We start from the raw sequence: 23636 nt of genomic DNA, 5'->3' as shown, positions 1-23636 counted from the left end.
ACAAGCAAAGAAGTAAATGTAGAAGAATAGTAGAAAACTACATGTTTTTATACAATCTAAAATTAGGTTGGTATCCACTTTTTTTATGTAAGTTGTCAGTACTGCTGTAAGTGGATGTGTCATCAGATGGGTGAGACAACGACATGGAAGAATGTTTTAGTTTTTTCAATTAATGGAATCTTATTCTATACTAAAAATAAATTGGATATTTACAATTACTACTTTCATTTCATTACTATTAATAACGCTACACAACAAGGTAACTCAAACTATGGAGAGAATAATACAAAGAATAATAAAAAGAATCGAGTGAATAAGACCGAATTTATAGGCCCAGATATAACTCAGCGAACAGTTTTACCACCGGTCACTTTTTTTTATAATTTCACTGGAGTAAAAAATGTTATCCGCATCACCATATTTTTATGCCAACAATAAAATGATGGATGAATTTGATACATGCTGTAAATCTGTTTTATGCACGGTAATGCTTTAAAACTCAGTTATGATATGAAGAAAATAAATTAGTGAGTGGACGATTAATATCTATTATTTTGACATGATGCATATAAACCAGCTGAGGAGACTAATCATGTATATTTCTTTAAAATGAGATCCATTTACCTATATATTGGATTTATGAATTCAAACAACAGGTAAAAAATTAAACTACTTTTTTCATATGCTACTCAGACTATAATAATAATATTATTAAATACATCCCCAAAAACGATGACTGGATCCCAACTCTGGGTCAATAACCCAGTCGAAGTTATAGATTTTGTTTTAACGTACAATATTGAGTGATAGATATACTTTACCTGATAAAAATTGGACTTTATTTGGAGAAATACTTCGTTGTGGTAGATTGCAGGAAAATAATTATTAAATATAACTTCCACAATATATATATACAGTTTTCGTAGTGGGATTGTGGCAAAATTAAACGCCAAATTGTACTAACTCTAATATATTACGAGCTTTCGAATAATTATCTATATATCGTTTGGGTTCTTGACCCCTCGGAAATATATTAGAGTTAGTACACTATGGTATTCATTTTCGTCACAATCCCACTACGAAAACTCTCATATCTAGCTGGCAAATCACAACAATAGTTGACAACGTCATCTTCACCTGCGTCATTACCCTTTCAGATGCACTCTTGCTACTAATATATTTATAATAGTAACAATTGAAAAAAGTATACGTTTATGAAAAGAAAAATATTTGTGTCAAAATAAAATCGAAATAATTGTACCCGAAATTTCAAGGTTTTGAATCTAAAACCAACAAGATATATAACAAAAAAAAATATTTATTTTGAGAAAAAAATAGCGATCAAAAATCAGAGAGCGTTTAGATGACTTAGTTCCGATTTTATGGAATATTATGTTTTAGAATATCCTTGTTGGTGTAGTCTCTCCTTCATTTCAAAATAGTCAAAATGTAAACTGTATAATCTTTCAAATTAATTGTAAGCCGAGTCCAACTCCTAGTGTAGATTTAGTGATCTTGTTTACAAAAAATGTTAATAAGCATCCAGTTATGGAAAGATCTTGCATTGTATGTAAAAAAAATTTATGTAAATCCAAAAGTATCTTTCTACGAGTAAACAAATTGAGGTTATGTTATGTATGAATATCAACTGCTGTTAATTTACATTCAAGTGATCTAAGATACTCAGTTATGTGAGTATCTTATACTCAGATAATGACGTCATTACTCAATGAATAAAATGAAGGTGAACGGTCTGTTACCCACAGCAAAAGAAACGACATAACTAAAATAATATTATTTATAATAGTATTTACATCAATGACTGTTTGCAATAATTTAATATTATGTGATTACTTGCTTATTTTTATGACAAAATCTGACAATGTGATGTCCTCAACCTCACTTTCAATCTGAGTTCACAAAGCACAAGGTCTCAAACTTAGCAGTTGCGGGTAAAAACTCAGGTCTCACTTGTGAGACTGAAAAAGAAAGCGCATTGAACTGAGTTATGACGTTTCAAGTGAAAATAATCTGAGTTTATGTTTATATTCAGTTAATATGTATTTCCTTTTTAGCAACATGCAGCAAACCTTGTCTAAATGGTGGTAAATGCGTAAAACCAGAAAAATGTGCGTGTCCAAAAGGATTTGCAGGACTGCAATGCGAAATTATTGTTAATAACCGTAAGTATTATGGAAAATTCACCAGAACTGTAGACCTTTATATTTATCCAGTTCAATAATTTTTAATTATTCTGTTTCATCTTTGCATAGAGCTCTGGAGTCCTTACTAATTTATTAACTTGATAAAATTATCTATTAGACAATGTTATCGAATTTAATAGCGCAAATTGCTGCAAAAACCAGGCGTAAAAGGATCAAATTCCACAAAATAACACCAGAAATGGCTATTTTAATCAATTGATTTTAAGCATATGTTTCACAGCAAATTTTTTCATTTTTAAAAAAATAACAGGGACATTTTACAAAAAATGCAATAAAAAACGTAATTGTAGGTTTATAGTCCAGTCAATTTAGACATTCGAGGTTACATAAATTCCTATCAAGATGAAAATCAGTAAAATTGTTTAAAATAAATAAAAAATAACATTTGAATGTTCTACATCATTCACGTTTATAGAAAAACTGAATGAAAATATTTTAAACAAAAAATGTAGATCATAAGATTATTTACAAAAAACGTATTAACACTTTTTTTCTACGTGCAACTCTTTTTGAGATATAATAATTCAAAAAGTTGTAATCGTCATAATATGCACACGTTTACGCGCCACCTATGAGGTAGTGTATTTAGCGCGTTTTGAAGTGGTTTCCACGGTAAGACTATTCCACGGGTCTGTTGTGATTATATTTACTTTAAAACTATTGCAAAGTAATAGAAATTAGCAGAGATGAAAACAATTTAAATTAAAAAAAAAGTGAAAATTAATCGTCCGAGTCGTAACTTTCAAATACTTCTTCTTGCTGTTCTTCTTCTCCATCTTCATCTTCATTTTGAGTGCATGTCGCGCCTCTTTGAAATCAAACGGATTGGTGATTCAATATTAGAGCACGACCGACCTTGACAAGGTGTAAATGCCAGAGAACAAAACAGTCCGACTTTTTTGCATCCCTTTTTGCAGTTGCAAAAAATTGTGTTCAGTAGACCAACATCCAACCCCAGTCTGTAGGGTCTAGCTGATAACCAAGCCCCACTTGAACTTGGTAATATAATATCGTTACTGATCTAAGCAGGTAGTTTTTTATGAGCAACGTACATAGAAAGAAGAAAGCGAATGATGTTCCACGATTGTCTGCTCGCACGATAGTCCACCTTACAGTTATGGGGCTTCGGGGAGATTGTATTTGCTAATAAAATGCTTAATCGATTTTCTACTTTTGACAATATCCTTTCCTCTGATGATTCCCATTTCCACATCAATGTGTTTGTAAACCGTCGATACGAATAGTGAGAATCCTAAACCTAAGCACCAGAAACCACTGCATAGTCCTGAAGTATGTGTAATATAATATACGGAATACCGAACTTGAAAGTTGAATGATACTGAATTCTAAAACTTGGTTTCGACGAGTCGAAGTTATCAGTCACACGTCAAATGATACGAGTTCAAAAATATATATTTACGAAAGCTCATCAATACTTATGAAGACTTCTCTGATAAAATTAATTAATGTTAATGTTCCAGCTGACTGCCGAAAACATTGTTTCAACGGAGGGCAATGCTTAAAAAGAGATTCAATAGATATATGTAATTGTCCAAAAGGTTTCAATGGTCCCCAATGTGAAATTAATTTGAATAAACGTAAGTTTTTTTTTTAATTTCCACATTTTTATAGTCTTTTTATATAAAGAAGCAAACTTTGCCGGATCTCAAATATTAATAATGAAGTATCTAAATCTATAATGTTTATAGTAAATTTTCAATAATATAAGCCATTTTTCTCATTGAGATTACCATAGAATATACACAAGTAACATGTGGAAAAAAATAACTTCACAAAATGCTTCATTCACTATAAAGCTGCCTAATAAAAAATTCTTTGTTTATAGTACAAGAATCCAAATCAGTTAATTTGACCTAGTATTGAAATAACCAATAACATTGTTTATATTTTTTAGCTTATTGTACAAACGGTTGCGAAAATGGAGGAACTTGCATACGACATGAATTATGTCTCTGCACAAGGGGATTTACAGGAAAACGATGTGAAATTGATATAGATGAATGTAGAGAACAAAAACCTTGCGATCAAATATGTTATAATACACCTGGTAGTTATAACTGTCAATGTAAAGAGGATTTTATACTGCAGACGGATGGACAGAGCTGCAGGAAAGAAGGTATTATCATCATAAATATCTCTCCCTGATCGTTTCCTCAGTCATTGGGGCTGTTACCTCTTTGGAATGTTTCTATTCTTTTTTTATTGTATCCTTCCATGTTTCCCCATCTTTAGCCTGATGTAACTATACGTGAAAAGTTTGTTCTGTCACTTGTCATCTCGTCTTCTATCTACATGTCCAATTGCAACAATTTCTTCATGAATAATAATGACAGTCTAGTGGTCACACTTGACTCTTCCAGTATCGACAGATTAATTATGTTCGCAGTTCAGGGAATATCTTGTAGCTTTTCTTTTCAAATGAATTAATATACCTACTTGCGCTCCGTAGCTCTAAGTATCCACCATTCAAAGTTATGAGAAGATTGGGATGACGAACATTTCGAACAGATTCATTTTAGTTTAAGACTCAATATCGCACTCTTGGTCAAGACTATTCTTCTTTCAACTTTGTCTACGCATACATCCATATTGCTTATTATTGACCACAGATACGTGAAGCTGTTTATCCTCTAAAGATCGTCAAGCAGATGAGTCTACTACGTTGAGCTTCTCGACTACCATTAGTTTTGTTTTGGTTCTGTTTATTGGTAGACCAAACTTTCAACATTTCCGCTCAATTCTGTTAAGGAGAACCGCCATTTCCTTTTTCGTTGCAGCGAATATGGTGGTTGGTGTCTTCAGCGTAGCGTAAATTACTTATTCTTTGATGATTTTTGATAAAGTTGACAAAGTCGAAAGCCTTGTTGTAGTTTATAAGTAACATTAACATTGGAACATTATGTTCGCAACATTTTTATATCATTTGCTTAGTGTTGACAAAACCGGCCCTGTTCTCTTACATTTTCGTTGCCCACGTAATACCTAAGTCATTGATTTTTATGTAGTAGGACTTTATTTATCGATGCGATAATTATCACATTTTCGAATTGCTAGTCTCTGAGTTAAATTCCTGTCTTCCATCATAGGCTACATATTGTGTGAATGCTATTAGATCCTTCATTGCCCAATTTCTCCCGTGATGTCATCTGTCACATTATTGTAATTCTTTTTTTTTAACAGTTTTTAAGCGGTGTGGTGAATTTATACACACAGTGTATCTTACTTACACAATTTATAAACTTACACTAAACTATAAACTAACACTTATTACTAAACACTTATCTAATTTATCTAAATTCACTGTTTAGTTTACTTTTTACTAACCTAACCTAATCCTAACCGAACCTAACCCGATGTGTTCACTATAATATCAAATTGTTAATTAACTCCCCTACTGCTAGAGACTCGTTTCATATACTATCATCTCTTTAAAAAAAAAAGGGCCTTCTTAGAAATTGTCTCTATTCAAGCAGTCCTAATATAATAAAAACAGGTAAACAGATCTAACGAAAGTACCCAGCGCATTCGCCAAACTGTAACTTCGATTAATATATTAGAAGAGGACCGGTTTCATCAGTGGGCGAGTTCTAACATAACTTTTACTCATAAATATACTTGTTGCTAATGCCACCCTTTCTACCACGTAGCATAAGGCGTTTGATTGATCTAACTACAATGAAAACATCACTGAAAAAACTAAATTAAAACCGATTGAAGCAATTGGGTGTTATTCTTATTTTTTTTAGATGATGGAGATGTCGGCTTGGAAGCTAAAGATTTAGAATTCGAAATACTGGATAAGAGGCTATTGAAACTCGAAACCGTAAGTCAACTGCTCTAATTTATAACAAATATAATGCAAACTGATAAGAAATGGAGACTGGGTCTGTATTAAGTTAAATAAATTTTATTTACATCAAATATTGTTGTAAACATTTATCTTTTAGATGATGGATGAAAGTCACAAAAACGATGTATCAAAAGATGATTTGCAACACTTATACCGAGATATGAATTCGATTTCTCAAGATATAAGCAGTTTGAAGAACAAAATCAATGATGTAGTGAGTATATAGATATTGAGCTGGAATAAAATATGTATAAAATCATATTTAGGTATACTTCGATCTATATGTACCACGTTGTATTTAATTACAAATCCATCTCTTTCTTTCTGCTGCTTATTAATAATCAAATTTTATTTTTAGGAGAATTACAAAAACGATATGTATGTGTTCAAAAATAAATTAACCACGATAGAGAAGAAAGCTGAAAAAGTAGACGAACTAATGTTGAAATATGACAGGATGAAAAAATGTGCTTTTTACAACAAAATATGTATGTGAGAAGTTCTGACTGATTATTTTAAGCTAGAAAATATTCTGTGTATATGTAAATCTTTAGTTAAGTTAGAGGAAATATTTTAAATTCAAAATATTTTTTGAACCTTACTTTTATTTTGAGAAGCCTCGTTACAATATGATTCTACCAGTACTTAGTAAAAATTATATAATTTGTCTTAACTTAATTAATAGTAAATAGCATTTATATACCATCATCAATGGACAAAAGCTGAAATTGGCAATATTTCATTGGAATCTGTTTGAATTTAAAAGTTTTCCTTATAATTATCCTTGTCCAGTGATATTTTTATATAAGTACATATAGGATACATACCTACTGAAATAATAAATAAAATTAGACAATAATATCAACAGAAATAATAAAACTGTGGGTAATTTATGAAAAATAAAATTTTGAGATGACTAACGACAAGTTAACATGTTTTTCTACCCCTATAATATAGTATATTTCATTAGGAGTCTGGAAATAAGGACTTTTTGTTATTTACAAACAAGAGAACATTGATTTTAACTTTAATGTATGGAGAGTAAAGGTAAAGAGGACCATCTTATATGGGAGCTTAGCTTAAAAACTGTCCTCTTGTAGACGATAAATTATAATTCAAAATTTGACCAGAATGGCTCTCCTGTCGGACGAGATATCAGTTCAGTCTTCCGTCCGTCTTATTTGAATGACCTACCTCAAATATTTCCTACCGGGCGTGCCGCGATTTCTCGCTCATCACTATTTTAGACAGAGTGAAGTATGCAGTGTTCAAAAATTTTATTATAATTAAATATTGGAATATAAAATCTAAACTAATCACGTAGTACAAAATAATTTTGTAAATATAACCTAACAAAGCTACTTTGAGATAATGCTGAATGTTAATTAATTATTCTGAATTTCTAGAAAAAAAGTGCCAATTATCACTTCTTTCTTTCTCTGTCATTATTCTTGAATTTCTAGCCCTTTATTTAAAATTTATACTCATGCGATAGTAGCGCCTCCCTTACGTAAAGAATTTTATGGACACTTTCTGTAGCACAGAGATGGATCTCCTTACCTCTACCCTCCATACTTTAATGTAAGATATTGCAAGCAATATTCGAAACATATCGATAATTAAATTTCGATTCCTGAAACTTTTCGATTATAGTAGTTATGCAACACTTATAACGCTTTAACATCGCTGAATGTCAAAAGTAGTATTACCATAATGTGGGTCTCCCTATTTTAACTTAATTTTCTGTTTCAATCGCCTAATAAATACTGTGTTATATATTAGAATATTTTGAATATATACGTAGTTATTAAAGCAAGTCGAAGTAATATGAATGTTACTCAATTTCCTATTCGGATATAAATATATCAATTCCTTGCTTTAAATAATGCCACAAAATGGGTATATTCTTTGTTGCTGAAATTAGGCCATCAAACTATAAGAAATTTTCGTAAACTATGGTCGCTTAGCATAGCGCTACTAGTACCTACCGAAACCTTAACTTGGTACCTTATTATATTTTTTTCAATATCAAATTGAACTATCCAAATATTTATATAAGTTGAAAAACTTTTACCCTTAAAAATAAATTTTCTGCGGATAACAAATCAATAAGACCAACTGACCTTTTATGACCAATTTCTAGCCTTTCATTGATATAATTGGATACTTTTGAGATAGTGAACTTGGTAACAATCTTAATACAATAATTTTTTATGCATTATTACTTAATTTTTTAGTATTTTTCAAATCAATTAACTAAATGGTTAGTTAACACAAAATTTGAAATATTGAATCAGTTCTATTGATCTGTACTTCTTGCAAACAGTCCCTTAAGTTTGCTTAAAAATCCTTCAAATTCTTGAATACATTTGATTAAGCATCTTGTAGTTATGTATACCCATTTTAATACTTATTATACCTACTGCCCCTGTAATATTTGATTTTTAAATAAATTTTATAATAAGTTGTGGTTTTATTTCTTTTTACCCATAAATCTGTATCAAATCGAATTGAATAAAAGATCAATAAAACCTTATTATTACACTGAGCAGAAAGATCTGTAGGTATTCTTATTAAATGTGTAGAAAATATTCTGTACAAAAAACCATAGTTCCAATTTTCTATTTATTGAACTAATATAAAATAGTAACACATCATTAGGATTTACAAATTTAAGATTTTGTAATAGTTTTCTCGATTATTCCTTTCTTTATTTTCTTAATAATTCTGCCTTTGTTGGTTTTCTTACTTTTCCGTTTATCTTTATTCGATTTTTTACATTTCCTAATCTTACGGGGGTGTACCCAAATTGGATAAGCCCCGTTGTCGTTCATCAAGGTTTTAGAATTAAATTTTTTCAAATCTTCTACTGTACTCTGATCCATTACATCTCTTTCGTTTTGATTCTCTTGATTCTTGTTCTTTATTTCTTCAGCTGTAGTAAAATTAATAACCTCCGACAATTCGGACATATTAACCTCAACAGTATTTGATGCTCCTTGTCCTTGAGTATCTTCAATACCTAGAGTTTTCTTCAATCTTTCCAGCTCTTTTTTGCCATATCTTTCGCGTTTAACTTGACGCATTTTTCTCTTCCATTTACTTCTTAAACTCTTCGCCATGTTGAAATTGAAATGTAATTGTTGATAATGTTAGCACGAAAGTTCACACAAGCAAATATTTACGTGAATCAAAATGGAAAACTTCTTGTTATTTGCAAACAAGAGCACATTGATTTAACCTAAAAATTTGAGAGATATTGTAGGTAATATTCAAAACATATCGATAATTAAATTTCGATTCCTGAAACTTTTCGATTATTCTATTTATACAACACTTTTTACGTTGTAGCATCGCTGATTGTCAAAGATAGCAATACCATAATGCAGGTCTCTCTATTATAACTTAATTTTCTGTTTCAATCGCCTAATAAATTTTGTGTTGTATACAGGAATATATTTTAATATATACGCAGTTATTAAAGCAAGTTGAAGTAATATAAATCTAAGATTATATACCCGATATAAATGTTACTTCAATTTCGTATTCGGATATAAATCTATCGATTAGTAGTATCGATACGTTGCTTTATATAATTTGACATAATATATATGTTCTTTGTTGCTGAAATTAGGCCATCAAACTATAAGAAATTTTCGTAAACTATGAAAATATTAAACTATCTCAGTCAAGACATCTACTTTTATATGTATATAAAAATGTTTTTTATCTTCATAAACGCATTCAATTATATTTATTATAAAAAAGGTGACAACTTGACGTTTAATCACAGAAAACATTCGATTTAACAAATTTTTCTCCCGCTACCGGGAACATGATGTTCGCCCCAAAACGTGTTGAATTTGTAGCGTATGTATCACCGAACGATTCCGTTAGGGTTCTACAACATTTGCACAACGGCTTCGTCCGCTGAATGCGACGTAAGAGCGGGTTAACCCCATCATGATCTGAATATACGAAAAGTAATCCGGATCCCGTTTACTGTTGTTTGGAAAGTGTACGAAATAATGGAGCGACACCATATGATCATATAATTAATATTACATCTAGAGAATGCGAGGTATCGGAGTTGGTTCAAGTGAGTCCAACTTAACCTAGTAAAAGAATTTTCTACTCCAGTACATAGTCTAATATGTATTATTTGAAGAGAGAAAGAGCATCAGTTTGCCTCTCTAATCGCTTTTGAGCAATCTAACAAATTGTCAAAATCAGCTGTTGCCTATTTAAAAACAAACAAATGCTTTTGCCAAATTAACTGTGTGATTTGTGAAATTATTTGTTGGTTTTTAGACCTTATTATTTCGAAGTGGCTTCAAAGAGTTGCTGCTCGAAGAAGTACGAAATTTTCTCTAGAAAACGCGGCTTTATTAACATAGTTGCCACCATTTTGATGTAGATCTGTTTTTTTCAAAGATTGCCTAATTAAAATAAAAATTTGTTTTTCTCCTTTGCTGTTCTGACCACTCGAAACACGATTTTATTGCAATACAATCAGCAATTCGTGCCCTCTCAGACTTTAACTTTAACCCTTTGATAACATGTTTTGATTTGAATATCGGATGCCATTTCTCTCTGCTTCAATAGTACTATGCCACTTACATAAATCTCTCTATCTTTAATATTAAATCTATGAGCCTATACCACATATTCTAGTATGGCATTAGGTGATGGGTTTTATAGTGAATCTTCATAAAAAAGTTTAGTCAGGAATTAAAGGAACCACTGTCACTTTTTTATAATTTTATTATTTGGAAAAATGAGCAAGTATCTGGCTAAATCATTTAAAATAGGTACAAAAAACTAGCATAAATCAATTGGTTTTTAAAACATTCAATAAAATACAATAAATTTCATATAAAATATAGCGACCGGTGAAAACCAATCAGTTGGTACTAAATGTATCCAAAAATATAATTATTAAAATTGTTTTTCAAAAAGTAATAATATGTTTTAAAAAGGTAAATACCTTATTCTATTGTACGTATATAATATATAAAACATGTAAATATATATATAAAATGCGCGCATATAAGTGAAAACTTTCACAGTTTTGTGAAAAGCACATATGTCAGCAAAATATAATTGAAACATGTATAGTGATGTCTAAGAAAGACAAATTTGATATGTTATTTCGTTTATAGATAATAATACTACTTATTGGAATAAAGTATGCAAACCTAAGAAACATACAGGAAGAATAATTTAAAACTCAATGGAAGATCTGGAGGTATCTTATTAAAGAGGAACAGCATCAGAGGTTTTCGGGAAGAATAGATTTGTTACACTAAAAATTCCAGAAAAAAATCCAAATTCAATACAAAAATTGTTTAATGGGATCTACTAAATTTCACTATGGAAGAGTAAAGACAAACGAAACAAGTTAAAGAATCGAATAACTTTAAAATAAATAACACAGATCTACTAATTTGTATTTTGTTGCTGTTTTCAAAATCATTTGTAATTTTTTGCCCGATTCTCAAAAATTATTATCTGTGAATAGTTTCCACTTTTTTCAGCATAAAAAATATTCTCGCAGGTTATCACATTGCACCAAAAAACATTCTACATTATATTTTCAAATTTATTTTGTCCAGGTTTTTAAAAATACATACAGGCTTTGTTAGTGAACCTAAAGGAACAGAAAACAACTACATTTCAGATTGTGATCTAATAAGGGAGAGAGGAAATAGAAAACAGTTGCCCTAGATGAAATGGAGAGATTGGCAGAAAACAAGAAGGAATGAAAATATTGAACAGAATCCTCTTCCGATAACTGAAAATGTAGAAGGAAAATAAAGATTCTTTGTAAAATTTTTTTACAAAATCTCTATTATCAGAAATTATCTATGAATAGTTTTCAAGTTTTCCAAGAAATTCGCTCAAATTATCACATTATACTAAAAAACATTCTACATTATTTTCTTGTTAATTTTGTATAGTATTGTAAAAAATGACTTTGGGACAGAGAACATATAAATTTGATGAGGTCAGATTCAAATATGTAAGGGAAATGGGGGATAAATAATAACCCTAGATGTAATAAAGAGATGGGCAGGGGACAGGAAGGAATGGAAACATTCAACCAAAGCAGAGTCTTTCGACAAACAATTAGACCCCTAAAAAATTATATTGAACATATTTTACAATTTAGCTATAATGTCATAATTGCCAAACAGTTTCCAAAGTTATAAAATACAAAATCTATTGATTCTTATAAAAAAATCACCATAATAGGAATCAATTTTGGTATCCTACAAGCCCTTACTAAATCACAAATTTGATTCTTTACCAACTTTCAACCTATGTGATTAAAATGTATGCTAACGCAGACAAAATAAATCCATCACACATCTTTTGAAATAATAAAATTACTACTAAGATAATGGCAGTTAATCTAAATCCTTTTCATTGGTTTTTGCAAACATAAGCTGAAGAGTGTAAATAAAAAAGGTACTAAGTGTCATTTTAAAAACAATGTTGTAAATGCTACAACTGAAATATAAAGTTGTGGTAGGGTTGTGAGATTTTCCTTAGAAAAGTACTAACAGAAAGCCGATCATTAACTGCAGTTGTTCTCTGTTGTACAGTGAGATTTGAAAGAAACTTGAAAGTTGTTTAGAAACAACTCAGATGTTTAACTAAATGAGAAGCAATTTTCAAAGGACTAGTAGATGAGCCTGATGATCTGAAATCAACTGATGTTAACGCCTAAGAAGCAGATGACTTAGTTCCACGATTATTTCAGATCTTTTATTTTTTGAAACTTAGTCCTTTTTTATTTCGGCTCTTCATCTTCATCATCTGATAATTTTTCATAAAGTTAATAACCTGAAACCCCCAATTATATCTAATATTAGTTATAAACCATAATCAGTTCTACAAAGCCAAAAGGCAAGGCAAGTATTCTAAATTTATAAACTTTTTTTTCTGAAAAATATGTTTTATTTCAAACATATACTCAAATAGAAAATTAAATTGATATATTAGAAAACTATTGAACCAGCAGTTGATAAAATATACAGAGCATCTCAACTAAACTATAAATATGTTTTTCTTGATAAGTCATCTCAAATTTTAGGTCTCTTTTGACAGGAAAATAATATGTAAAAATTGACGTTTCCACTTATTTCAGTCTTTATCAAAACGAAAAACATATAAAAAGCTTAAAACTATAAATATGTATAGAAAAAATTTAACTAAGCTGTTAAATCTATCATCATATGGAAGCTATCAAATGAAATTTATGAATTTGACAACAAATCAACAGATCAACTGTTTATTCTGTGCCAAATTGATCCAATGATTCTAAAGATTTTTTTGGTATAACAATTTTAATGAGGTTACTAGTACCAACAAAAAAAATAATATTGAGAATTAACTTTGTTGTATAATGTAATCTATATAATACAAAATCGAAGTAAAATAAAAATGAAACCATCTAGTTTTATATTTATATCAAAATTTTAGTCATGGTTTACTTTGCAGTGATAATCATCTCAAACTGAACAATACTCCGTATATTCTCTATCGCACTCTACTACACATGTTTTAATATCAATTATTGTTATTCTGGATTACAAATTAAATTGAGTTTTAAATTGCTATCAAGTTTTTCATTTATCCAGATGGTATGATACCTAATTTCATATGAAACTTGGTTTTAGAAAAGGAATTAAGCTATTTTGGTACTATAAATGAAAAAAAAAATACCTAAAACTATAATAATTATTTATGTGTGTACTTATAAAGGAACCTATGTAAACATATACATCAGATAAAATAGTTCAAAATCAAAATTAAGATTCAATGCTTCTATTAAAAATAAACATATCAGAATTAAATTCTCTCAAGTGAAACTTCAATCAATTAAGTTTACCATTCTTAATAATGACAATATTAGTACAGCACAATCTATTTAATCTGAACGCCGCCCTTATGATGACATACTTCAACATATAATCCTGGAATTAATTTAAAGAGGTCATGTTTTTTGTTTTTGTTATGTTTTACTACACTTTTCCTAACCTAGAACAAAAAATGCCCAAAAGAAAACACCAACAAGTTTCAAGGAAGTTGGCATTTGAAATATGATAAATTAAATATACTTTTCTACAATAGACTGTTCGGTTTAAAGAGGTCCTACTTTATATGATTTGTGTCAAATCTTTGCGAATAAGAATAAAAAAATTATAACAAATAATTCTAAAATTATATATTGAATATAATAGGTGATAGTTTGCTGTAGATCCCTGATTTAGAAGCATTATTTCTCCATTTGATTTATATTAACAAAACATTTAAATATTTCAACATTAAAAAACTCCATTGAAGAATTCATTGCGAAAAAGTTTTATTTATAATTAATATTTACATAATAAAAAGTTACAAGAAATTAAAACTTGTCATGGCAGTCATGGATGTAATTAAAAGGAAAAAAAGTAAAATAATAATTTGTTACGTTACATGCAAACATAACAACACAATTTACAAAATAATAGTACCATGTATATGTCAATATAAAACATTATTGATTAATACTATTATTAATTTTTTTTAATTCTTATATTGTACACAACCCCATGTAACCAAATAAAGAATAAAACTTTTTCATAACAAAATCATCTTATTTTTTATATTGGTTTAAACTGAATTAATCTAGTGAGCATACTCATAATGCACGGTATTTGTTTCTGGCGATGCATAGTGATGTTGTCTGGGACGTTGCTCTCAAAATCTAGCGCTACACGTTGAGATACAAAAGTAAGTATAGTCAAGAGATCCAGCTCGAAGGCTTTTGTCTTCAATTCTTGGCACAGGGATTGAATGAACCACGATCCTTTGGTTGTGTTACGCCAAGAGTAATAGCCTTAATTAAAATGTTATTTGATAAAAATGATATGATTATGAATAATATGAACAGGGAAAATTACAGTTTATAATTTATGCATTATTTAGGATAATTATTACAAATTATTTTGGACTTTTGTTATATTATTGAGATTTAAAGATTTAGATATTTTTTTCTAATTTTTATCGTTAATATTATCAAATACCTATATTACACTATTTTCAAAATGTTTTCTGAAATAACCAAGAGCGGATTCAAGGTGAAGCCGTCGCTTCCCCAAGCGAACCATCACGATATGAAAAAAAATTAAAATAAATGATATTAATAAGTATTATTATTTCATAAAAGTTATCACATGCTATATTTCTTGCCAAACTATAACCCTATCATTCCAGTCAGTCAGTAAGTTATATAAAAAAAACATTGTAGTAGGCCGCTCAGTTGAAGCAAGAAACAAAAATGCAAAATTCACTAAACATGTGATAAGATTAAACCTGTGCAAGCGCAAGCTGATTTTTGTTGACAGATGCAAGCATCTATCTGCTTATACTTGTAGTTCTTGGAACTACAAGTATACTTATACTTGTAGTTCCTGGTTTTGATAGATGTAATGAGTGAAATAATTAAATAATGGGAACAAAAAGAAAACGAGAAAAGCCTGCAAATAAAAAACCATTTCTCAAAACAAAAAAAGTCTTGTATCTGATTTTTCCTTCAAAGTCAAAATGGTACAGAAAGGCTCTATTAAGTATTTATCTAGACATAGAGTTAAACATATAAAATAATATTGATACATTGGCTCAGAATAAACACTCTACCCTAAAATACTAATTTTTTTTTCATTTATACCTTCTCATTTAACTTACAAAAAATATCAAAACAGAGTTATATTCTCTTTGAAAGATCTCTGGATCCGCCCCTGGAAATAACTGTACTGGAAAAGTCTCTGTGTGAACTGTTTTAATGAGTTTGTGAAAGATGGGGAGTTAAAATGATATAATAAATATGTTAAAGACATACCCTTTACTGTAGAATAGACTATGAGAAAATCAGCTTGCACTGGTATTTTGTAGGTATTATGGATTTCCCCATCAGTCTCTGTTTTTGAGAGGTTGACGCCTCCATCAAGTTTGTCACCTTGACAGGCTTGCAGGAAAAATATTTTTGGTTTACCTAAAATGCGATTAAAGCAAAAACAATACTTTTCCAAGGATTAGATATGAAAAAAACAAACCCGCTAAAGAAGGACACCTATCTGCAGTAAATTGCACCCATAGGTGGTCAGGTTTGTATGGCGTATCTTTTGCATAAATAATTCCCGATTCTCCATGTGATAGAATAGAAATTATAAGGCAGTCATTATCACTATGATCCATACGAGCAGCTGGTAAAAAAACAATAACCAACAATTAGAAACACAAAAATAATTGTACAGAATGTGACCTTTTCAAATGTTATAGAAAAATCACAATTTGGGTATTATAAATGATTTTATGGCATAGATTCTGATAAAGTCAAACCCTGGAGTATGGAAAAAATAATTAAAATATTCAAATGACCTAAGCTTCGAGATATTAAAGGTTGAAACTCGAAAAATCTTTAATGCCAACACCTTAAGATATGAAAGCTGAAACATTGATAAATTGAAGAATCCAATGATTCATTTCTTACATTTTAGTGAAAATGATTAAACAAGTTTGAGTTACCTGCTTTTTGATATATTGAAGGTTAAAAGTCAAATAACGGGTTTTTTATAATTTATTTATTATTTAAGTGGTTTTAAGCATTACTTTAGAACTGCTGTACAGATGCTCAACACCCATATATTGCTTTGTACTATCTGTACCCATATAGATCGTGTCTGGATCAACATACTTTCTTTTGAAGTACAATATGAACCTTGAAGAAAATACTGGTCTAGTCCTCTTTGTAGTACAACTATTATAATCTGCTCAATAATCCACCCACAGTTGTACTTATGTTTTATCAGAAATGTTTAGTCTACCTAGACTGTCTTGTCATTTCCAACAAGTTTAATATCTGCCTAATCTAACTGAATGTTGAAATCATTTAAATTTAGTAACTCATTTACAAGTTTAAACCTTTGACATCGTGAAACATAGAGTTTTTTTAAATTATTTTACTCCCAACGATCGATTCTATTGAAAACAACAGTCATATTTATGAACTACAGAAATTGTAATCTACCTGTACATTCTATAAGCCTGAAGAATAAATTGTTAATTATTAACCTTAGTTTTGTATTTCTGTCACAAACTTGGATAGTAAATTTTATAAAAAAATTGTAATTTCAATTTTTCCATACAAATTTTATAGTAACATTTAATGATTTTAGTGATCTTTATTAACTTTGAAAAAATATTTTTATAAAATTGTGTTCTAGCAATTTAGTTTTAGACAAATTTATCAATTATTTATAGCTATTATATACAAATGTATTGATTATTGTTCTACCTTATCAATACATATCCTTATCAGTTAATAAACTGTCTTTAAAATAAAAAAAAAATATTGCAAAAACAAAAAGATAATGCTAATAATAAATAGTTCATTTTCATATCAGATTGTTTGGAATATATTAATTATTTACCTTTCTTTATATGCAATTCTATATCAGAATAATTTAGATCTTTAAATACGTGCACATCAAACCCCAGAGCAATAAGGCACTCCTTAAGATTTCTGCAGTCTTCATTGGTACCGCCTCTTGGTTTTAAACTACCAACTTCAAAGAACTCGTGATTAAATATGTAAGCTAAACCTCTCCTCTTGTGGTTCATTTTATAATGCGTTGAATACTTTGCTACTGGCATTTTCGCATATAGCTCTCCAGTAGCATTACTTGAAAAACAGATTATGAGTATTCGTAATTAGTGTATAGTAAAAAATATATTACCCTGGTTTTCCTAGTGCATCTCGTTCATCTCTTTTACCATTACTCATTTGGCCAAAACACTGACCATCTTGGGCATCCTCAAAAGTCTCTTCAGCTGTGCTAAATCCATTACCCACTTGATCTGTACCTTTATTATCCATTTTCATATAAACATTAAATCATAAAAATGGTTAAACAAGCGCTAATACAAATATAGTTCACACAAAGGAATTTGAAAAAGTGCGATATTACTCCAAACAAAAATAAACTACTGATTACTGATAATCTACAGTTACCAACATAATTCTAAAAGTCCAACTTCAACTATACACCTGTAACCAATAATATTATAATATTTAAATCATGTGATAAACAGTGTCCAATGATAGAAGTACTACAGTCAAGTTTTAGAAATTCGTTAATCCCCTATTCAAGAGCCAAATTTTGATGAAGCCTTTTGAAATACCGTTAAGTCTAATATCCTTAACTAATTCATTTTCAATTATTCTTAAGATGATTTCACAGTGGTTATGTCTTAAAACGCATTGATGTGAGAATAAACAAAAATGGGTATTTTCACATCCTTTGTCATTATTATTGATAAAATTGGGCTTGAATGTAATTTGGCGTTATTCGTTATAATAATTCAATTTTTAACAATTTGTTGTTGCACTTGTGAAGTATTTTTCTATCTAAATGCATTGCAATTGAAAAATGAATATACGTCATATAAAACCACCATAATCATCCCTTCTACAAATTTCTCTAGCCATGCTTTTGACTTTGACGTTTTCTTTTTATTTCCCGCCTATAAGTTGACCGTTAATCAAGCTGAAAGGTTAGCATTCATTTGTTGGTGATTTGAATCGAATTTTTGCCATAAAATATGTCAGGACGTGGCAAAGGTGGAAAAAGTAAAGCAAAATCGAAGTCCCGTTCAACCCGTGCTGGACTCCAGTTTCCTGTGGGAAGAATTCATAGATTATTGCGTAAGGGGAATTATGCAGAACGCGTTGGGGCAGGAGCTCCTGTCTATCTCTCAGCTGTTCTGGAATATTTAGCTGCAGAAGTTTTAGAATTGGCTGGAAACGCCGCCAGAGACAATAAAAAAACAAGAATCATTCCGAGACATTTACAACTAGCTATAAGAAATGACGAAGAATTGAACAAACTCTTATCTGGTGTTACTATCGCACAGGGTGGTGTTTTACCAAATATTCAAGCAGTTTTGTTGCCAAAGAAATCGGGAACTGCAACTACAGCAACTGGTGGAAAATCAACGAAGACACAGTCTCAGGATTACTAGTAACTTACTTATAATTTGTATGTTAGTGTTCATTTTTTTTGACTACTCAGCATAAACTTTGTCAGATTAACTTGTTTAATGTAAAGCATCTCTTTTAGCAAAACTGGAAGTTCATTAACAGTTATTGGAATCATTTAAAACACTTGTTTTTGATCCCCTCCGTAATAGATTATAACATTCAGGCTAGGTTTATGCTTATTTGAAATGTCTTTTAATAAATAATAATGTTATGAAGTGTTTGCTTTTCAAATATATATCACACTATTCCTATTCTTCAAAATGTAGGGAGGCTTGTAATTTATCATTTTGTTGTATCTAGTTCTACACAAGTATTTCCAACAACCAATAAAAAATATTAAATATTTCATGTTAGTTTTCTAAAAATAATATTCTTAGGTGATTAAATGCATGCAGATTTTAATACTCAGAAAAGCTGATGATGCACAAACTGTCCAATAAAGCAAAAATTAATAAAGATTAAAGAATAATTGTTGTGAGTAGAGGTTCACAGTGAATTTAAGCGGGAATAGCTCCATCAAGAAGAGATTCTTGAAGGATGCAATTTAAACAGATACTAAGAACACGAGAATTAGATTTATGCAGTTTGTAAAAAGATCCTTTGAAATTTTTGGGTCTGAAGGTAGTGTTTTCTAGCAGCGGTCAAAAAAGGAAAGAATGTGTATTGTGGTTTCAATTGAACATATATAAAGGTCTGTGACAATTATTAGCCGTTTCCTTGGAAAACGTTTTGACAAAATCTGTAGGAAGGTTTCAAACTTTTTGAGATCCAACCAAAATCAACAATTAGCCAAAATCTTTCTTAAATACTCATTCTCGCACAGTCTAAAGTATAAAATGTTGAAGTAGTCAGATTCATCTTTTAATTTTTCACCATGACATGCTGCCTCTTAAAAGTCCAGCTCTAATTCTACATCAATTTCATTTTTGCCTAACCATGATTTGCATAGTTGTTACTGCATACAATACTTCAAAGTGTGCGGTATTCTTTTTGTCCTCAACTTGCTGGAGCAGGGTTGCGATAGGAAAGTTTTCAAATTTAGACCACAGGCTCATCAAGATTCTATCAGTGAATCGAAATTTGCTGATACAACTTCCATTTGAGATTTGTTTAAAACCAGATTGAAGAATCTACATTTTTTAAGAATTTTTTAGCAACAGTGTATGAAAAGGCCTTAAGGGCCCCCTCAGACTGGAGCACTTCGCGATCGCTGACCTGATTAGGTCTGACATGTCTTGAGTCTAATACACACTAAACTTTTGATCATTTGTCAGAGATATCCGAGATAAACAAATTTCTGGTGTTTTCTTTGGTAATTCTCATAACTTTGAATTAAAATTGAAATCTTATAAGGAAATGAATGAAACAACTGGTATAAATTTTGTTCTTTTAATTATGCTTTTACAATTTTTTTTGGGTGTCATTAAAAAAAAGAAAAACCGAATTGTAGAAAATATTACACATATATAACAAGTCTAATCCTAGAAGGATAACCTTCCACAGAAATAACATCTATAAATAACAGTTCGACACAATTTAGTTATAATCGGATTTTGTTAAATTTAATGAAAAAAAAAATTGTTAGAGGGAGAATAATTTTTGTATACTATTTTTTAAAGTAGATCAGGTTAAATGTCCATTTGTTCCACTTAATTTCGATTTACTGTTATACTTTGGAAAAAGATAATTCGATAGCTGAAAAAGAAGAATTTATTAGAAAAATTACAAATATTAGACAAAATTTAAACTTATGAAATATTGAGATTTTGTAAAACATGTGAAACAAAATTCTATTTTATTAGCACATAGTTTATCTTCTGGCAGATTAACAGCTTGAGTGCATCTGATGACAATTTATCAGAGCTTAAAGTTACTATCAAACACATTCAAAACTACATTGACATTAGTGTCATTAGCTAACTATATTTCATTCATTCATTTCAAGGTAATTATCGACTATAACCACCATTGTGATGCACGGAGAGAAAAATTTTCTTCCACAAAAGTTATGACTCCTTTCAATTATTACCATATCAATGTGGCCCTCTATACCTCTTCTGATCCTTCATCAAATGTAACTTTGGTTGTATGCAGCATTGCTTAAACCTTTTGCTCTTTCTTCTGTACACTGGGACGTAAAGATCATTGCGAAATAAGATAAAATGTGTATTCATTCTGACTTTAAATCACTGTAGGTCCATCCAGTCCAGATGTTTTTGGCTTAACAAAGGTCCATTTGTTGTAGGCACTCCAGATGTCAAATTGAACTCTTCAAGTCATCTCCATATTGTACCTTTGCTTATCTCTTGTTGATATAACCATATAAAATTTTAGCAGAAGAAAATAAACATAAGAAATGTTTTTCTTTGTGCTTAAAGTCGGGAAAAATCAATTCTGAATTTATTTCCTGGAACCTTCTCAATGCTCTACAAGGTTAGAAATATTGTATTTGGGTCCTAAACTTTCAAATATTGTTCGTGGTAGATTTGATGATTATCTTTCTGCTTTAAAAGAATGACACTCTGCGATAATGTGCTTTATAGTAAATTTGTCAAATTTAGAAAAGCTTCATCTCTGAGATTTTTGTGGCACTGACCATGGTTTCACAGACTCTTTCACTTCACGAAGCTTGTATGTTGATATATTGATTTAAAGAAACTAAATCACCTGTATATATATAAGCCTGATCTACCAGTGATTGGCTATATCATCATATACCATCAACAGGGTCAGCTTCATCTGCCGAACTGATATCGTCACCAAATTCAATATCTTCATCAAAACCTTCTTCAACAAATGTGACGGTTTCATTAATCCTAACAGATTCTGGAAATTCTCCATATGTTTTCAAGTTACGTGCCTCGTCTGGTGTATATTTTAGAATAACATCCGCTTTGGCGTCTTGATAATCCCTTAAACCTATGAGGATTATATCACCTTGATTTATCCAAACCTAAGAAAAAAAAACATCAAAAACTTATACCCTATAAGTTATAAAATGATCAACAAAACAATCAAAGAAAAAAAATAATGAATTTCAAAACATTTTAGTAATTTGCATTTTCAAAACAGAGAATTGTTTGTATAAAATGCAAACAAGTAACTAAGAAAATGAACAGATACAACTGAGTTTTATTGTAGGAGCATTTTTGTGGTGTGGGACAATGGATTTATATAAAAAAGTTAACTTAAGAATAATATAATAACAGCTAATTTCTTAAAAGTATAGCGGAAAATTTCGTAATCTGGCATTCAATTTTCTGCTTATTGTTTTATCTGTGCACTCAAATTGCTCTGCTATTTGTTTTCAGTATTATCAAAATATGAAAAAAAAAATGGAATATTGAGAGTGAAGCTTGAAAAAAATCAAAATTATGCTGGGTGCTGAAATAATGCTATTAAAAATAGAGTTCTATTAAGCACTGATAAGAAAAAAGAATAAATCTATATAAAATTGGTCTCATGCTGTGGACACATGAACATTAAGAACTTGGAAACAAAAAATACATTAAGATGTATGGAGGCCAACTGCCCAAAGTTTTTATTACGTACTTAATACAATTTTTCATAATCTACCTTCTTCCTAAGTTTCCCTCTAATGTGACATAACCTCTTAACACCATCAAAGCACATAGCTTCTAGCCTTCCATTACCTAGCATTTTTGTAACTTGTGCATACTCCTGTCCATCTTCTTTGAAAACCAACTCACGTTTCTCTGTTTCATTTTCATTCTTCCCTCTTCTGCGGTTCTTACCTCCTTTTCCTAAAATACCACAAAACTCCTTTCATAATATATTGTTATAATATCCTAAATAACTAGTATCATTAGTATTGAAAGCAATTATTCAATTATATACTATAGTTATTGACCATTACATTTCTAATCTATTTCTGAGCCTAGTAGAAATCTTCTATATAAGATTATTTTAGTGGTTTAACAACGAATCGAATAATATATTGAATTTTAGTTATACAAAATAATAGTAGTCTAGTCGAATTACCTGTCTACATCAATTTGTTCTTAATTCACCAACTTTTAGGTTATGTTATAACTTTTAATGATGGAAAACTTAATGAATTCCATTATTAACGACCAAAATGCATACAATTATACATATTTGATTATAGTTTGGCAAATTGTTAATGTTTTTCAGAAAATTATTTTTCAAAATGTCAATAGGGGTGCACGATTCCAATATGCCATTGGAAAAGTTTACAGTGCATATGGAACATAAAATGGTATATTAAAGATTAAATTTTACCTTTATTCTTCGGCATTTTGGTTTTTTAACAATATCACTTTAATTTGTATGAAAAATTTCAATTTTTTGACTTTTTCCAGTAATTGTTGAAAATATAAGCCAGACCCCTGACTTGACAGGCAACCAGAATGAAAGAATTCTATGATCGCGCGCGCATACGTCTCTTCCGGCTACTTGCTTTTCAGAT

The 23636-nt window shown here is 30.0% G+C and overlaps 5 protein-coding genes across 6 annotated transcripts in view; 2 read left to right on the top strand and 3 right to left on the bottom strand.

Moving 5' to 3' along the window:
* LOC130441367 (epidermal growth factor-like protein 8) overlaps positions 1-8561 on the top strand; it is an 88181-nt gene extending 79620 nt beyond the window's left edge. The window contains exons 4-9 of the mRNA XM_056775013.1: positions 2076-2183; positions 3707-3823; positions 4141-4362; positions 5993-6069; positions 6194-6310; positions 6455-8561. Coding sequence (XP_056630991.1) covers positions 2076-2183; positions 3707-3823; positions 4141-4362; positions 5993-6069; positions 6194-6310; positions 6455-6592 — 779 coding nt within the window. The 3' untranslated portion in view covers positions 6593-8561. The remainder of the gene's footprint in view (positions 1-2075; positions 2184-3706; positions 3824-4140; positions 4363-5992; positions 6070-6193; positions 6311-6454) is intronic.
* A 146-nt stretch (positions 8562-8707) lies between these two features.
* LOC130441476 (protein LLP homolog) lies at positions 8708-9360 on the bottom strand. The gene has a single exon (XM_056775182.1). It carries the CDS (start codon positions 9216-9218, stop codon positions 8769-8771), a length of 450 nt encoding a protein of 149 aa, XP_056631160.1. The 5' UTR covers positions 9219-9360; the 3' UTR covers positions 8708-8768.
* Positions 9361-10842: 1482 nt separating this feature from the next.
* On the bottom strand, positions 10843-18191 carry LOC130441475 (caspase-1-like). 2 transcript variants are annotated; one of them, XM_056775180.1, is made up of 5 exons: positions 17883-18191; positions 17577-17827; positions 16200-16349; positions 15986-16138; positions 10843-14983 (listed from the first exon to the last, which is right to left on the bottom strand). In XM_056775180.1, exons 1-5 carry the CDS (start codon positions 18026-18028, stop codon positions 14748-14750), a joined length of 936 nt encoding a protein of 311 aa, XP_056631158.1. In that variant the 5' UTR covers positions 18029-18191; the 3' UTR covers positions 10843-14747. The 2 variants fall into 2 exon arrangements, with proteins under 2 accessions (XP_056631158.1, XP_056631159.1); XM_056775181.1 differs by having other exon boundaries at positions 10843-14953; positions 17883-18163.
* Positions 18192-18672: 481 nt separating this feature from the next.
* LOC130441327 (histone H2A-like) lies at positions 18673-19526 on the top strand. Its single transcript, XM_056774949.1, has one exon. It carries the CDS (start codon positions 18748-18750, stop codon positions 19165-19167), a length of 420 nt encoding a protein of 139 aa, XP_056630927.1. The 5' UTR covers positions 18673-18747; the 3' UTR covers positions 19168-19526.
* A 1035-nt stretch (positions 19527-20561) lies between these two features.
* LOC130441255 (eukaryotic translation initiation factor 1A, X-chromosomal) lies at positions 20562-23587 on the bottom strand. Its single transcript, XM_056774843.1, has 4 exons — positions 23450-23587; positions 22763-22950; positions 21854-22139; positions 20562-20881 (listed from the first exon to the last, which is right to left on the bottom strand). The coding sequence occupies exons 1-3, from the start codon at positions 23463-23465 to the stop codon at positions 21897-21899; spliced, it is 447 nt and encodes a 148-aa protein (XP_056630821.1). The 5' UTR covers positions 23466-23587; the 3' UTR covers positions 20562-20881; positions 21854-21896.
* Between the last annotated feature and the right edge of the window lie 49 nt (positions 23588-23636).

Source organism: Diorhabda sublineata, chromosome 3 (assembly GCF_026230105.1).
Source record: "Diorhabda sublineata isolate icDioSubl1.1 chromosome 3, icDioSubl1.1, whole genome shotgun sequence".
In the NCBI taxonomy this organism is placed as follows: Eukaryota; Metazoa; Arthropoda; class Insecta; order Coleoptera; family Chrysomelidae; genus Diorhabda; species Diorhabda sublineata.
Note: the sequence above shows the minus strand (reverse complement) of the source record. Positions and strands in the feature narration are given on the sequence as shown.